General features: G+C 46.5%; 1 protein-coding gene across 1 annotated transcript in view; it reads right to left on the bottom strand.

The window, feature by feature from the left end:
* The window catches only part of LOC147019038 (procollagen-lysine,2-oxoglutarate 5-dioxygenase 2-like), an 87,478-nt gene that overhangs the window by 11,649 nt on the left and 60,829 nt on the right, over positions 1–15,000 (bottom strand). The window contains exons 14-20 of the mRNA XM_085899224.1: positions 12,856–12,981; positions 12,527–12,668; positions 5,393–5,506; positions 5,169–5,237; positions 3,633–3,737; positions 2,221–2,367; positions 2,004–2,129 (exon numbers count right to left, since the gene is read on the bottom strand). Of these exons, the coding sequence (XP_085755350.1) occupies positions 2,004–2,129; positions 2,221–2,367; positions 3,633–3,737; positions 5,169–5,237; positions 5,393–5,506; positions 12,527–12,668; positions 12,856–12,981 (829 nt within the window). The remainder of the gene's footprint in view (positions 1–2,003; positions 2,130–2,220; positions 2,368–3,632; positions 3,738–5,168; positions 5,238–5,392; positions 5,507–12,526; positions 12,669–12,855; positions 12,982–15,000) is intronic.

The raw sequence follows: 15,000 nt of genomic DNA, 5'->3' as shown, positions 1-15,000 counted from the left end.
GTACAGGAAAGTATAAGGAAGAAGGGGTTGGCGAAAAAGAAGTGGGATAGTCAGAGAGATGAAGAAAGTAGGCAGGAGTACAAGGAGTGGCGGCGAAAGGCAAAGAGAGGTGGCAAAGGCCAAGAAAAAGGCATATGACGAGCTGTATGAGAAGTTAGATACAAAAGAAGGAGAAAAGGATTTATACCGATTGGCAAGACAGAGGGACCGAGCTGGGAAGGATGTGCTGCAGGTTAGGGTGATAAAGGACGTAAATGGCAATGTACTGACGAGCGAGGAGAGTGTGTTGAGAAGGTGGATGGAGTACTTTTAGGAGCTGATGAATGAAGAAAATGAGAGAGAGAAGGTTGGAAGAGGTGGAGATAGTGAATCAGGAAGTGGGGTGGATCAGTAAGGATGAAGTGAGGACTGCTCTGAAGAGGATGAAGAGTGGAAAGGTGGTTGGCCCAGATGGTATACCAGTGGAGGCATGGAAGTGCTTAGGAGAGATGGCAGTGGAGTTGTTAACCAGATTGCTTAATAAAATCTTGGAAAGTGAGAGGATGCCGGAGGAGTGGAGATCAAGTGTACTGGTTCCGATTTTCAAGAACAAGGGTGATGTGCAGAGCTGTGGAAATTACAGAGGGATAAAGTTGTTAAGCCACACCATGAAGTTGTGGGAAAGAGTAGTGGAAGCTTGGTTGGGAAGAGAGGTGACGATTTGTGAGCAGCAATATGGGTTTATGCCAGGAAAGAGCACCACTGATGTGATGTTTGCTTTTCAGAATGTTGATGGAGAAGTATAGGGAAGGCCAGAAGGAGTTACATTGTGTGTTTGTGGATTTAGAGAAAGCTTATGATCGGGTGCCAAGAGAGGAGTTGTGGCATTGTATGAGGAAGTCGGGAGTGGTGGAGAAGTTTGTGAAGATTGTGCAGGATATGTATGAGGACAGTGTGACAGCGGTGAGGTGTGCGGTAGGAATGACGGACCGGTTTAAGGTAAAAGTGGGATTGCACCAAGGATCGACTCTGAGCCCTTTCCTGTTTGCAATGGTGATGGACAGGTTGACGGACGCGATCAGACTGGAGTCTCCATGGACCATGATGTTCGCGGATGACATCATGATCTGTAGTGAGAGTGGGGAGCAGGCTGAGGCGAGCGTCGAGAGGTGGAGGTACGCACTGGAGAGAAGGGGAAGGATAGTCAGTAGGAGTAAGATGGAGTACATGTGCGTAAATGAGAGGGAGGGTGGTGGTATGGTGCGGTTGCAAGGAGTTGAGGTGGGGAAGGTGGATGGATTTAAATACTCGGTATCAACTGTCCAAAGTAACGGAGAGTGTGGGAAAGAAGTGAAAAATAGAGTGCAGGCAGGATGGAGTGGGTGGAGAAGAGTTGCAGGAGTGATTTATGACAGATTTGTGACAGACAAAGTGAGAGAGGCGAGATCGAGATGGTTTGGACATGTGCACAGGAGGGAAGCGGAGTATATCGGGAGAAGGATGCTGAGGATGGAGCCGCCAGGCAGGAGAAGAGGAAGGCCAAAGAAGAGGTTCATGGATGCGGTGAGGGCGGACATGCGGGTGGTTGGAGTGTCAATGGAAGGATAGAGCGAAGATGGAGGATAGAGCGAAATAGAGACGGTTGATCCGCTGTGGCGACCCCTAACAGGAGCAAGAAGAAGAAGAAGAAGAAGAAGAAGAAGAAGAAGAAGAAGAAACCTTCAAAGTTGAGTATTAAACCTATTTTTCTTCTGTTTGTTATTATTATTCTGTCAGGTTTCTTTCGCTTGAAAATTCATTTTCTCGGGAACTGCAAGTCGGATTGACACAAAATTTTCACCGTAGTATGCATCTTCTTTGAAGGCATACTTGATAAAGCCGAGGAAAGGAGGGGGGGGAAGCGAGGAAAGGGGTGGGGGGAAGCGAGGAAAGGGGGGGCGGGAAGCGAGGAATTGATCCTAAAACAAGTACTGAACTCCAAAGTTAGCCATACAATGTAATACTAACAAAGTAAACTTGTTTACCTGATAATCCACTCCAACCTGGTTGAGAGAAACATTAATGGTAAACGTGGATGAATCGTGGTGTGGTCGCAAGAGAGGTTGCTCATCCGGTTTGTATCGTACTACAAAATTCATAACCGCATACACCTGGAAAATGTATGAAGGACACTCCATGAAAGGAAAAACATAACTGTGAATGTAAATGTGTGCCTTGTGACCCGAGCTATTCTGTCCATACCTTGGGGGAATATCCTGTGTACACGTGTGCTGTGACGGGAGCAATGTAGTCTCGGAGGAACTTGAGCCACTCCTGCTCAAAGCCCAGCTGGCGCATGTGGATGTCAATGGTTGGGACATTTTCATATCCACCTGAGATTCGGTCATCCTACACACCAAGGATAAAAGACTCTCGATGTGACATTTTAAGCAACGTCGATTAAATACGACCTCGTGCTTTAAAATGCACCTTCACAAGACATCTCAATCTTTTGCAGCAGTAGTTCGTCATTTTGTGCAATAACTAAATAGAAAATTACTTGAGGTTTGTGTCGACCTCGAGGAAACTATGGAAGGAGCAAGTCCAGGTACTCTTTCGTGTAGGTACGCTGGCAGGGCCTGTCATGCGTGATAATGCCAATTGTCGGCTTAACAACAAAGACCAAAAAAAATAAAAGACCAAAATGCTTCGAAGTGGCTTGTGCAAATTTACGCTGAGTTTACATCTCGGCGATACTCGTGTCTCAATAGGTACCGTAGTTTTGTTCAGTAAATGGTACAGGTAATGGTCGTAGCTGTGAGAAGCGGGTTGTGGTCCATGTTTAGAGCATTCGCCCTTCTTCAGAACAGAAGGATCTGACGGAGGGCTAATGCTCAATACGTTAAACTACGGCAGTTAACGTACTCTTGGCTTTCAGTTGATTAAACCCATCGTTTAACTTGCCTGCTGATGCAGACTGACACGAGGCTTCATGAAGACCACTCCCTTATTGCGAACAGGTGACAAAGCACTTATTTATGTGCAACAACACCCTCGATTAGATTGTGGAGATAACAATTGGAATTTCCAAATAGCCACACTGGTGCAGGGCCATGGCCCTCTGTCATTGATTGGCTGCGATGTTGAGGGACAGCAAACCTGCTGTCGAGACACCAACTCAATACCATTGCAGTTGATGTGCAAAGGTTAAGACCTCATGTCGAGGGAACTCAACCTCTCTTTGTGTTATGGCTTCTTATTGGGCGACTTCGACAACAAGTTTTATGTATATTTGTGTGAAACGAACACTCATAACAATAGACTTCTTAAAAAAGCCATTGGCATTGGAACCCATTGTATGTATATATATGTATATGTATGTATATGTATATATATGTATATGTATATGTATATATATGTATATATATATATATATATATATATATATATATATCATCGATTTAAAATTACACCTCGTTTGAGAAAGCACCCTTCGAAGTAAGGACTATGGTTCCGCAAAACAGACAGAACCACCGGACGGAGGTATCAAACCACAAGGTGAGAATATTGCTCATTGTACAGTTATTGGCTTTTGCTGCCACCCATCGTAAAAGATGTGGCATTACGACTGTTGGCCGTGTCGTGTTGCAGTAACACTTGGTCGTGTGACCAACCTTGTTCTTCCCTTTCGACCATTGTCCATGGTTCTCCATCTCCTCAATGAGAGTCTTGCACATGATGTTGCTGAAAACTGGGAACCAGTATACATCAGGGCAGGGCTGCAGGAGGAAGAGAAGGGCACAAGAGCTTGAGGACATTGTAATGGCAAAAGAAAGGTCGTGGGCAAAGAGAGCGACAGATAATAGAATTGATCCTAAAACATTATTTATTTATTTATAGGCCATGCATCCGTCAAGGCTCAGGATGGAGCTGAAACTCATTCACGATTAGGAATATAAAAGTGCCAAAGCTTTCAGCTGCTTTGATTTCCATGGCAGATGAGTGACCTGCCAGTTCGTCGTTTTATCTATTTATTTATTGTTTGCATCTCGTCTCGTCATCCTTGCTTGGAATCAATTCCTTGTTCATTCTGAAAAATGCACATGTTCACCCCCCTTTCATGTTTGCCTCTCCAAATCATGGTTACTCTTTCCTCCCCCTCCTCTACTGACTACAGAACAGCTATCCTGACTCTAACCGGTCCAAAGCTTTCCTGCAGGCTCACACTATAAACAATGGGTCTTATCAACCGCAAATCGATGACAGCAAGTTAACCGAGCCGTGGGCCGACAATTGCCGGCTGACATTTTGAGAGTTCGCCTTTTGTTAAATCCACACTCCTCTTCCCACGGAGGTTAACAATATATTATTGGCTTTCGGTCAATAAAATCCATCCTTTTGTTTGTGCGCAGATGTAGACCGACGCTGGTCTTCACGAAGATTGCTATTCAATTGTAATTTGAACACGGTAGCCTTCCAAATAAACGTTTTTATCACACGCTGATCCCGTCGATCCCTTTCCTCTTAGTAAATCATTTTATGTGTCTCAACTTCGTGTCTCACTGTGGTTGCGTCACCCCCGTCCCTTTAATGTTTTTCCTAGCTTCATCGATGGTCCTACCATCTCTTTATACTGTATACAAACGTGAATGTATCTGTCTGTTTGACTCTGTCTCTTCTGCACGGCCACATCTTTTCGGCTACAAACTCCATAGTTGGGGAACAGTAAAACCATTGTGCGGGAAGCAACATAGGTAATGTGGCCAAGGCCTCAGGGGCTGCGTATTGTATTGAGGCCAAAGTGACCAATGGAGTAATTTTTGGCAAACAGGTCAACCAATAGATCTCGAATTGAAAAGGCCAGATTTATTTATTTTTTTCCAGTAAAACACAATTAACCTTTTTAAAGTTCATAAAATAATTTTAATTGATGGATCAACTTAAACTTTTCCCCATCGCTGAGAATGGGTACTTTTACTAGTCTAGAAAATATAAGTGCATTGGTTGAGAAAAGCAGAAAGAAGCAACGAAGTTAACGCAGGACGAGTCACAAGTGCTCGACCTATAGAAGAGAATAAAAAGAAAGATAGGTCATGATGTCGGTATCAAAAATAACACGAGGGGTAAAGATGTTGCAGAAACTACCAAGCAATGATCAGGGTGACGCTTCATTCTGCATTGTATACACAAAGAGCTGACGGGGTTCAAACCTGCAACAGCTTGTCCGCATTTGTAAAGATTTCGTTGTAGCTGGGATGTATGTATTTCTCCTCCCAATCCTGGCAGCGAAAGAGAGCAGACGAGACATGAGATAGCACATTCGAGCAAGTAATGGGAGAGCTGTGGGTTAAAAACGGTCTTCCTTATATCTTTCCACACTGCACCGGCACGAATAATCCTCCGCATAAGAACGTGTGATGTGCACAGCGTTTACCAATTGATTTTCGAAGATCTGCCACAGGTCATTGTGCAAGTGAGATGTGTTGTAGTTGTCCACTGAGAGAAGGTGGCCAAAATGATGGCGGTTCGTCACGTACAGAAACAAACCCTGTGGGTAAGGTGGAGGGGAAAACAGACCAGGAAATCGGTAATGGTTGGGCGAGGGGGGGGGGAGGAAGGGGTAGTATAGAGGGAGAGTAAGAGACGAAAAATGGAAAGGAAGGAAACAAGAGGGAGGAAATTATTGTTGGGAATGGATGAGGTTCCTCGGATTAATAAATAGTGATGGACAAGCTTTCAGTGAGACAGTTCAGCTATCCAAAGGAAAGTTGCGCACGACATTTTTATAAATTTCAACTTGTGTGCAATTTTGATCTAAGGCTCGTTAATCCCGCAATACCACATAACATTTTACCCATGCGATTGCAGACAGGACAGTCGGATTAATGGCCAAATCTGAAGCATGGCATATGTTTTGCTAGACCTTTTCCAGAACATAAGTTTTAGTCAGAAGGTACTTTGTTGGGGATCGGAGTCAGATTGAAGTTGATGTCCCAGATACAAATACAGTCCTGCCGAGACATTCCGCTTGCATCTGCCCTGTCTGGACATTGGTTTGATCCACAATCAGGTATCCCAGCTATCCCATTTGCATTCACGTGAAATATATTGTTATGGTTGTGCTGGCCGGGTCACAAGTGGCCTCTCTCGGACCTGCTTCCCGACCTTTGACCCTGAAGCCGACGAGCCATAGAAAACTCTGCTACATGATGGGTTGCTAAGCAACCACGGATGCCGTCTGAAGTGACCAAATCTGGTTGGGTCCACGTGCCCAAATCTCACGTTACCTTCCTGGTGATTTAGTTATCCCAGATGGGGAACTATGCTCTCCACGCCCAACCCTTTTAGGTACGTCCAAGCGGAACCTGAAGTGGGATGTTGGCGAGTGAGCGTAGCGAATCAGTGCGGCACAACCTCCCATCTACTAATGACATACTATGTCTAACCAATGGAGAAAATAGACACCGAGCAGGTTTGGAAATAACAAGTCTCTGTTGAAAGGCAGAAATTTACAGGAGATTGCAGTGTTACACAAGAAACAGTCTCAGCCCCTAGCACTCAAAAGAACCCCTGATGCATTTGCCTTATCATCAAGAAATAGATGCCTCATACATCCAGGAAATTGGATAGAAAAGGGGACAGAACGAGGAAGAAGAAGAAGAAGAAGTCGGGGCATATGGGCAACTTTCTCACCCGTACGCGAACTGGCTGGCCCACGTGGTGTCTGAGGTGCAGATGCAGTTGAGTGAGAGGTACAGGTGGGAGGTGTGTTGCGAGTCAATGAGTTGTACATTCTGGAAGATGCAATGGTATATGGTGTGTGTGTGAGAGAGAGACAGAGACAGAGAGAGTCAGTTCCACCACAGCGTGGTCAGTACCCGTCCAGCTTGGCACTTCAGGAAGCGCCTCGCTTGGCACCTTTGCGTTCCGCATTTTCATTACGCCTGGCGCTCTGGAAGCCCGGTCAACTCGGCCAGGTCTCCTTCCCTCAAGATGTGGATTCGGAACTCAGCCCTCACACCGTCCTGCTCTGCACTATACTTGGACTGCTCTCTTCTCTTGAACTGTATTGCGCTCGAACTGCACATGAACTCTCTGCAAAATTCTCCATCAGGGGTTTTTTTATTGTCCCTGGACTATCTCCAACCACATCCGCATTGGACATCCATCACCGATTGGCTGTGGCATGCTGCGATCCAGCCGCTGGGATTTGGCCACGGAGCGATGGCCTCTGATTCATTGACGACTGCTATGCCGGAACAGTGAGGGTTTCAACAACTGCAACACTGGAATGGTGATTATTTGGTCGAAGTACTGTTTGGAATGGCGATTTGAGAATGTGGTTTGGAAATGAAGCATGAGAATGGAGGTTTGAGTGCAGGTGTTAGAAAATGAGGGTCTGAGGATGTGTGTTTGAGAATGAGCGCTTGGGAATGAGATTTGAATACAGGGTTGGAGATTGAGGGTTGGGAAGGAGGATGAGAACAATGGGGAAGATGCTGACTACAATCAACGCATTTCCCTGTTCCTGATACGAGGGCGATAGGTAACTTAACTAAATAGAATCACTATGGAAATATCTAAACTCAAGGGTATGTTTATGTGTTGAAGCAATTCCCTGGGGTCTTTCCAAAACTGCAACAATATATAATTTCATGGATCCAGGGTTTGAGGCTCGCCATGAGGGGAAGCACACGGGTCTCTCTCAAATTCCCGACCCTGAGGCCACCGGGCGCAGATAACTGTGCAACGGCAGGTGGCTAGGCAACCACGAACGCCGATTGGCATGGCCAATCCGGGCAGGGTTACACGACTTCGCGTGACACCTTACCTGTGGACGGCCGGTCAATTCGGGCCACGTGCCCTCAAGCACACACTCGGATTACTACTGAGCATTAGAGTGTGTGTGCGCTGGCTAACAAGAGCAAATTATTGGGGTAGAACATCTTGTCTAACCTTACTTATGCACTGCATCGGACCAATAAAGGAAAAGACAACCGAGACAGCAAAAAGGCACATAAGAGCAGATTTAACCATAACACGTATTCTTCTTCAATCTTACTTAGACAAAAGACTTAGCCTTCATTCACTCAGGGGTGAAAAATAAAACAAAAGTAAATATATGGAAAAAAGAAAAGCAGTCTTCTTTACTCCCTCATCTCACACAGCCCAAATATACAAGTGAATGGAAGAAAATGAATGGGGAAGATGGGTGGTGGCAATGTGGTGCGATGGGGACATGCAGCCGCGTCCATGAGGTGTCCAGACCCAGTAGGCAAGTCCTCTCTGACATCCCAGATAAACCAGCTAGATATGTGACTTGTTCTTCTCTGCCTCAGATTCTTCCTCATCAGGCCCCCGTCGATGAGGTGCTGCCGTTTACCCTCCTCGTCCTTTGTGGCTAACAGGATTGAGACCGCAGGGCAGCGATCGTGGAAGGAGCATTCTTTTCCCACATGAGCTTGACACTAACTGCTCATGAAACCTTCCTTTCTTCACCCTCACGCTTTTTCCAACCCTCACAAGCCTTCTGCTCATCAGCTCTTTTTGTCCCGACTGATGCGAACATTCCCACTTCTCAGTCTCTGCTTTCTACCTTTTTTTATTCTTCTTCTTCACACCACTCTTTCTTCCCTCATCCCAAGAATATTTTTAGCGGCGTCTCGTGTAGCGAATGCTGCTCTAAGAGAGCTCGGCATTGTTGTTGGTCTTCTTCTTCTTCTTCTTCTTCTTCTTCTTCTTCTTCTTCTTGTGAAGACAAAACCTTTTGGACTCGGCTCTTTTACATACAGGATCCGGATCTCCTTAAATACTAAACACCTGTACACATCCTCGCATTGAGGGTGCCTTTTGAGAGCGTCTATCATGAACTTTTAAATATATTCGGACATTCGCTTTTAAGTTTCGAAAAGTTCACGTTACTATTTAAAGATTATTCCATTTAATGTATTGTAATTTCGTAAATACACTATTTTCTCGTCATGAACGAAGATCGTCCATGACTGACGTGACGTGACGGCACGTGACGAAATATCGCAAGTTGTTGTTGTTTTTTTGTTTTTAATTCTTTTTCCTCTTCTTGTTCTTCTTCTGGTGAAGATAAAACCTTTAGGATGTGGCTCTTGGACACATTTGTCCTTGTTGTTGTTTGCCTCTCCCTCTCTGTGTCTCTGTAGGTCTTTCTGTGTGCCTCTCTGTATCTCTCTCTGACATCGGTCCACCGCCGATGAGGGCGGGTCCACGACATCACTTATGGAAAATGCCACACCATTCTGAGGGAACACTCGGTACAGCCCTCACCCCTCCCCCCATATGCCCAAGGCCACAATGAGAGCCGCCAGCCCTCCATGTGCACGCAAAAAGTCCACTTACAGTTCTGCACTGTACCGCAGGCCATGAACACAAAACGTCATGAACATGCATGTGAGAATGGGCGTAGTCCTATGCAGTGAAGGTAATCCGATCGGCCTGATGGATTAACGACCACAGACGGATCGAACGTGCCCAATTAAGCAATGTGCGAATGGAGGGAAAAGGGAGAGGAATTCCGCCGGACAGAGGGACGACTGATTGGCTGTGGGGCCGAAGGTAAGACCGATGGGGTGAAGGAGGGATTGTCAAAATAATGTTTGGTCGATGGGATTATTGGTGTACCGTTGAAATGGGCCCATAGGGTTAAGGAGGGATTGTTGAAAGGATGTTTGATGAAGGGGAGTTAATTGGTGGAATGAGAAACTTAAAGGGGGGAAAATGGACCGATGTTGTGAAGAAGGAATGTTTGAAAGCAAGAGGGATTGAACAGAACAATGGTGTGAAGGAAGAAAGATGCAACAGAGGGGGAGGAGAAAGACATTACACTGGAAAACACAGTCGAGCCAATGCATGCCCCCCAAACAGCCCTTTGACAAAGGACCAAGGACCATCTGTACAAAGACTAATGAAATAACTGATCCTCGGGTCACTTACGTGTCCGTGCATGCTCTCCTCCGGGGTAAGTTTTCCAAAACCACAGCATATAGTAGCAGAGGTACCCACCCACACCTTGTGCCGAAGGGATTTAGGGTTTATAAAAAGAGAGCCAGGTACGATGTACAATTCATCGCACAATTTTTTTTCTCCTCCTCCTCCTCCTCCTCCTCCTCCTCCTCCTCCTCCTCCTCCTCCTCCTCCTCCTCCTCCTCCCTTGATAAGGGGTGAGGTCCAATGGTAGGTACCAAGCTTCTCCCCTGCATCAACCACAATACTCCTCCACTTTCCTCTGTCCTCAGCAAACTCTCTCCACTCTCCAACCACCCCATCTTACTGATATTTACACTTTAGTAGGCAATACTATAATCATAATGCAACGATTAATACAAAATCGACATTATTTAATATAAAATAAGGCAAAACAGGCAATAATGTGATACAATAAGACAATAAATACTACACCATAATGACAACTGCAATGCTTCTAGAGAGACAACATTTCAAGTCTGGTTGTTGGGTGACAGATTTGAGAGCTTGGCGATATCGATGAGATGATGATTTGTAATAACTGCCTACCACAGGGTGGCGCTATACGATACACATTAAATGGAAAGAATTGGGGTCCACCCCAACCTGAACCTCCTACCCTGGAGGTTTGAAAAAAGTTTTCTTGCATCTCCATTTGTCAAGAGGATTCTAACAGTATGCAATATGATGGAGTTACTACCGGTGGGGCCAATTCTATCGGACAGAAAGATAGAAAATACAAGTGTGTGTGTGTGTGTGTGTGTGTGTGTGTGTGTGTGTGTGTGTGTGTGTATGTGTGTGTGTGTGTGTGTGTGTGTGTGTGTGTGTGTGTGTGTGTGTGTGTGTGTGTGTGTATATATATATATATATATATATATATATATATATATATATATATATATATATATATATATATATATATATATATGTGTGTGTTAGTTGCATATTAAGCCTGGTGTTGGCTTCGTGGTGAGGGTGGTGGCTTGGGATCCTAGGGTCCTGAGTTCAAGCTCCGTTGGCCGCTGAATTAATACACCAGGAGGTTGACTCAGCCTGTCATCCTTCCGAGGTCGGCAAAATGAGCACCAGTGTACTGGTAAGGGGGACACTGCATCAGCGGCATAGCCACGTCCCAACCAATGATGCAACCAGCAGCCACAGGCTGCACTCGATAGAGAGAGAGATCGAGTTGCATATTTTGTAATCGTGATCCGGGTGGACACGGGTAAATCTCCCACTCAGATGGTCACCAATATCGCGATGGGTAGTCCTTGGGACTGGATGTCATCCACCGGGAAAGCCCAAAAGATCTTTACTTTGGCTCCAATGGAAGGGAAAATGACAGCAACTCCAACGAGCTCGTAACTTGTGATGCATCCATCAATTCAAAAAGGATGGGGGCTGAGAGAAGACCCTCGATGAACCACCACATTTGTACCCTCCTAACGAGGGGTTTTGGTGCGAATTTCCAATGGCCGTGGATTCGCTCACTCCGCTTTTATTTTTCCTAATTCGGGACCATGCACCAAGCCAACACCTTGATGGTGTAAAACAGAGTTTGTTAAAAAGAGAGGGGGAGGGGAGGACAAAAAAGCAAAGTTGCAATTAAGGAAATCTCATACGGACTCCCCTCACACCCACGAATTTATCCTGTCGGCTTACACGATAACTCATGGCACACTCGAACACAATTGGGAGGACAGATAGAGGAAGACGAGTCTAAACAAAACCTGTCCACATGCTATGTTTGCTTGTGGTGTTGCGGCTAGTCCTCACTCTGGTCCGGTTTAGTCGTTGTAGCGCTGACGCTTGAGAATCGCTCACCTCAACCCAAACTCGTCTCGGCTGGGTCAACTCGCTTGACGCCCAGAGCCGAAGCACTCACGAGAAGACTACAAAACCGTGCTGGGCTCCACCTCAACAATACAAAATTCACGAGCAGGTGTGGCTTCAAGACGATTCTCTTCGGTGCGTGAGATGACTTTCGCCACGTCCATCGGGCCTTTCGTCCATGCCCGAGAGGGCGAGGAGATTAAAGCGCATATAGACGGACTCCAAAGGGGAACCATTTAGAGAATTGAGGTGCAGGAATGACACATACATAATGGCGGGGGGCACGTTGGATTCTGTTAAAACACTCTGACACGTGACCGATCATTTCACACAGAAACCAACAGTCGTGCTATACGTATATTAATGAAATAACTCAACTATCTTACTGCTGTCTTCCTCCTATCCCCCCCCTCCCACCCCCAACAACAAATCACATACACACACACGATGATGTGGTAATTTTCACAAAAGTATGCCCTTGGCCTCGAACTACCAGGCCATGTTGACCACACCATTAGTTAATTTAGTGGACAACTATTTATCTTGTTGTTTTATAAGGTTCATCTGTTTCTAAGAGTAGCTTTGAATTAATTAATTACAAAATTGGTAACCAGCTCTGAGTGGGTATACTGAGCAGAAGACTTCATTTAATAGGAAGAAACAGCTCTTTTCAATAAATTAAATCTGTATTCAAATGCAAGGTCACACTGCTGCTCAACGTCGACCATGCACTGCGTACCAAGTCTCGAGCTTTCTTGCACAGCACCATGTCAGGGTCCATGCGTTCATCAGAGAACACGTCGGCATTCTGGAGCTCATCGTGCAAAAGCTCCACTTTGATCAGATAGATGTTTGACAGGAACGGCACGTTCCACAGGCCACTGTCGCACACATACATTCAAGGGGATGAGAAAACCTTCATTCCAAAGTTTCTTTAAAATTCATGCCAGTCAAACCCTTCACCGATGTTGGTGAGAAAGATGGCGAGAGGTAGTCGAGTTGGGCTGTGTTAAAGTTTGGGGAGTCTTGACATATGCAATAAAATAAACATACGCACACTATACTCACACTCGCTTGCCCTCTACTATGTCGACGTAGTCCTCCGAGCGGGCATAGTAGTCATCCGGACTGAGTGCACCCCAGAAGTTGGACCAAAGCTTGCCGTGTCGACTCACCAATGGTGCAATTATTCTCCTGCCGCGGGTCGTCAAAAGAAGATAGAGCAGTGAATATGACAATGGGATTGTTTAAAATAAATAAATAAATAAACCCAGTTGGTAAGTACATACTAAAGCTGCAAAATGAATGCAGTACCGTGTAAACATAAATAAATCGGATTTCTGAATTGGAATTTACAAAGGAACTTAATTAACATTGTTATATTACTCTGAGAAAGAGAAACAAGTTTAAAGATAACTATGTATTGATGGAAAGAATTTGATTTGCTTGTGATTGATAGCCGAACCATTCCCCACTTTCGATCTGTCGATCTGCTAAGTTTTCTGAGCGACACATCTGCTAACTACCACTACTTCCACCTCTACAATGGACTCAATTATTCTTACCTTCTTTGGGGTCAGCCAGGGAACGTCTTTCACGAACTTGCTGGACACACGTCATGGTTTTGCTTCCGGATGTTCAACGTAAGGTGATTTGGGAAATAATTTGTAATCTGTTCAGGGTGCCGGCGATAACTTGCCTACTCTTTGCGAAGGACACAGTGGGATCTGTAACTTCACCAATGGTAATTGCTGTCAGATGGGTGGTTGGGATTAGCGTCCTCCCAGTGGTCAGAACTCACATCGATGGAAGGGAGGTCAGCACGAAGGGAAGGGAAGGGAAGTCAGCATGAGGGGAAGGGAAGTCAGCGTGAGGGGAAGGGAAGTCAGCGTGAGGGGAAGGGAAGGGAAGTCAGCGTGAGGGGAAGGGAAGGTAAGTCAGCGTGAGGGGAAGGGAAGGGAAGGTAAGTCAGCGTGAGGGGAAGGGAAGTCAGCGTGAATGGAAGGGAAGTCAGCGTGAGGGGAAGGGAAGGGAAGTCAGCGTGAGGGGAAGGGAAGGGAAGCCAGCATGAGGGGAAGGGAAGTCAGCGTGAGGGGAAGGGAAGCCAGCGTGAGGGGAAGGGAAGTCAGCGTGAGGGGAAGGGAAGTCAGCGTGAGGGGAAGGGAAGTCAGCGTGAGGGGAAGGGAAGTCAGCGTGAGGGGAAGGGAAGTCAGCGTAAGGGGAAGGGAAGTCAGCGTGAGGGGAAGGGAAGTCAGCGTGAGGGGAAGGGAAGGGAAGTCAGCGTGAGGGGAAGGGAAGTCAGCGTGAGGGGAAGGGAAGTCAGCGTGAGGGGAAGGCAGCGTAAGGGGATAAAACGTTCCCAAACAGAAACATTTTCTTTTTAACTGCCGGGTTCTTTATAAAAGTGGGCATGAGCATTTAAACCCACGCCATCTACCTGACATTCAAAACTAAACCATCAGTCCTTAACAGTCGGGAAGGAGTGGGGGAGCAGGGGGAGAGAGGGATAAGGGTGGGAGAGAAAGAGAGAGAGATAGATAGGGGTGGGGGAGAGAGGGGGATAGGGGTGGGAGTGAGAGAGGGGGGATAGGGGTGGGAGAGAGAGAGGGGGGATAGGGGTGGGAGAGAGAGAGGGGGGATAGGTGTGGGGGGGGAGAGGGGGAGATAGGGGTGGGAGTGAGAGAGAGAGGGGGATAGGGGTGGGAGAGAGAGAGAGAGGGGGGATAGGGGTGGGGAGAGAGAGAGAGAGAGGGGGGATAGGGGTGGGAGAGAGAGAGAGAGGGGATAGGTGTGGGGGCGAGAAAGAGAGAGAGATAAGTGTGGGGGGAGGGAGAGTGGGGGAGATATGGGGTGGGGGGAGGGAGAGTGGGGTAGATAAGTGTGGGGGGAGGGAGAGTGGGGGAGATGGAGAGTGGGGGGATAGGAGTGAGAGAGGGGGATAGGGGTAGGAGTGAGAGAGAGAGGGGGGATAGGGGTGGGAGTGAGAGAGAGGGGGGATAGGGGTGGGAGAGAGAGACACACACACACACACACACACACACACACACACACACACACACACACACACACACACAGAGAGAGAGAGAGAGAGAGAGAGAGAGAGAGAGAGAGAGAGAGAGAGAGAGAGAGAGAGAGAGAGAGAGAGAGAGAGAGAGAGAGAGAGAGAGAGAGAGAGAGAGAGAGAGAGAGAGAGAGAGAGAGAGAGAGAGAGAG

Source organism: Eptatretus burgeri, chromosome 10 (genome assembly GCF_056783735.1).
Source record: "Eptatretus burgeri isolate ZD-2024b chromosome 10, Ebu_testis_v1, whole genome shotgun sequence".
Taxonomy (NCBI): Eukaryota; Metazoa; Chordata; class Myxini; order Myxiniformes; family Myxinidae; genus Eptatretus; species Eptatretus burgeri.
The sequence above is the reverse complement of the archived record's forward strand: the minus strand, read 5'-3'. Positions and strand labels throughout refer to the sequence as shown.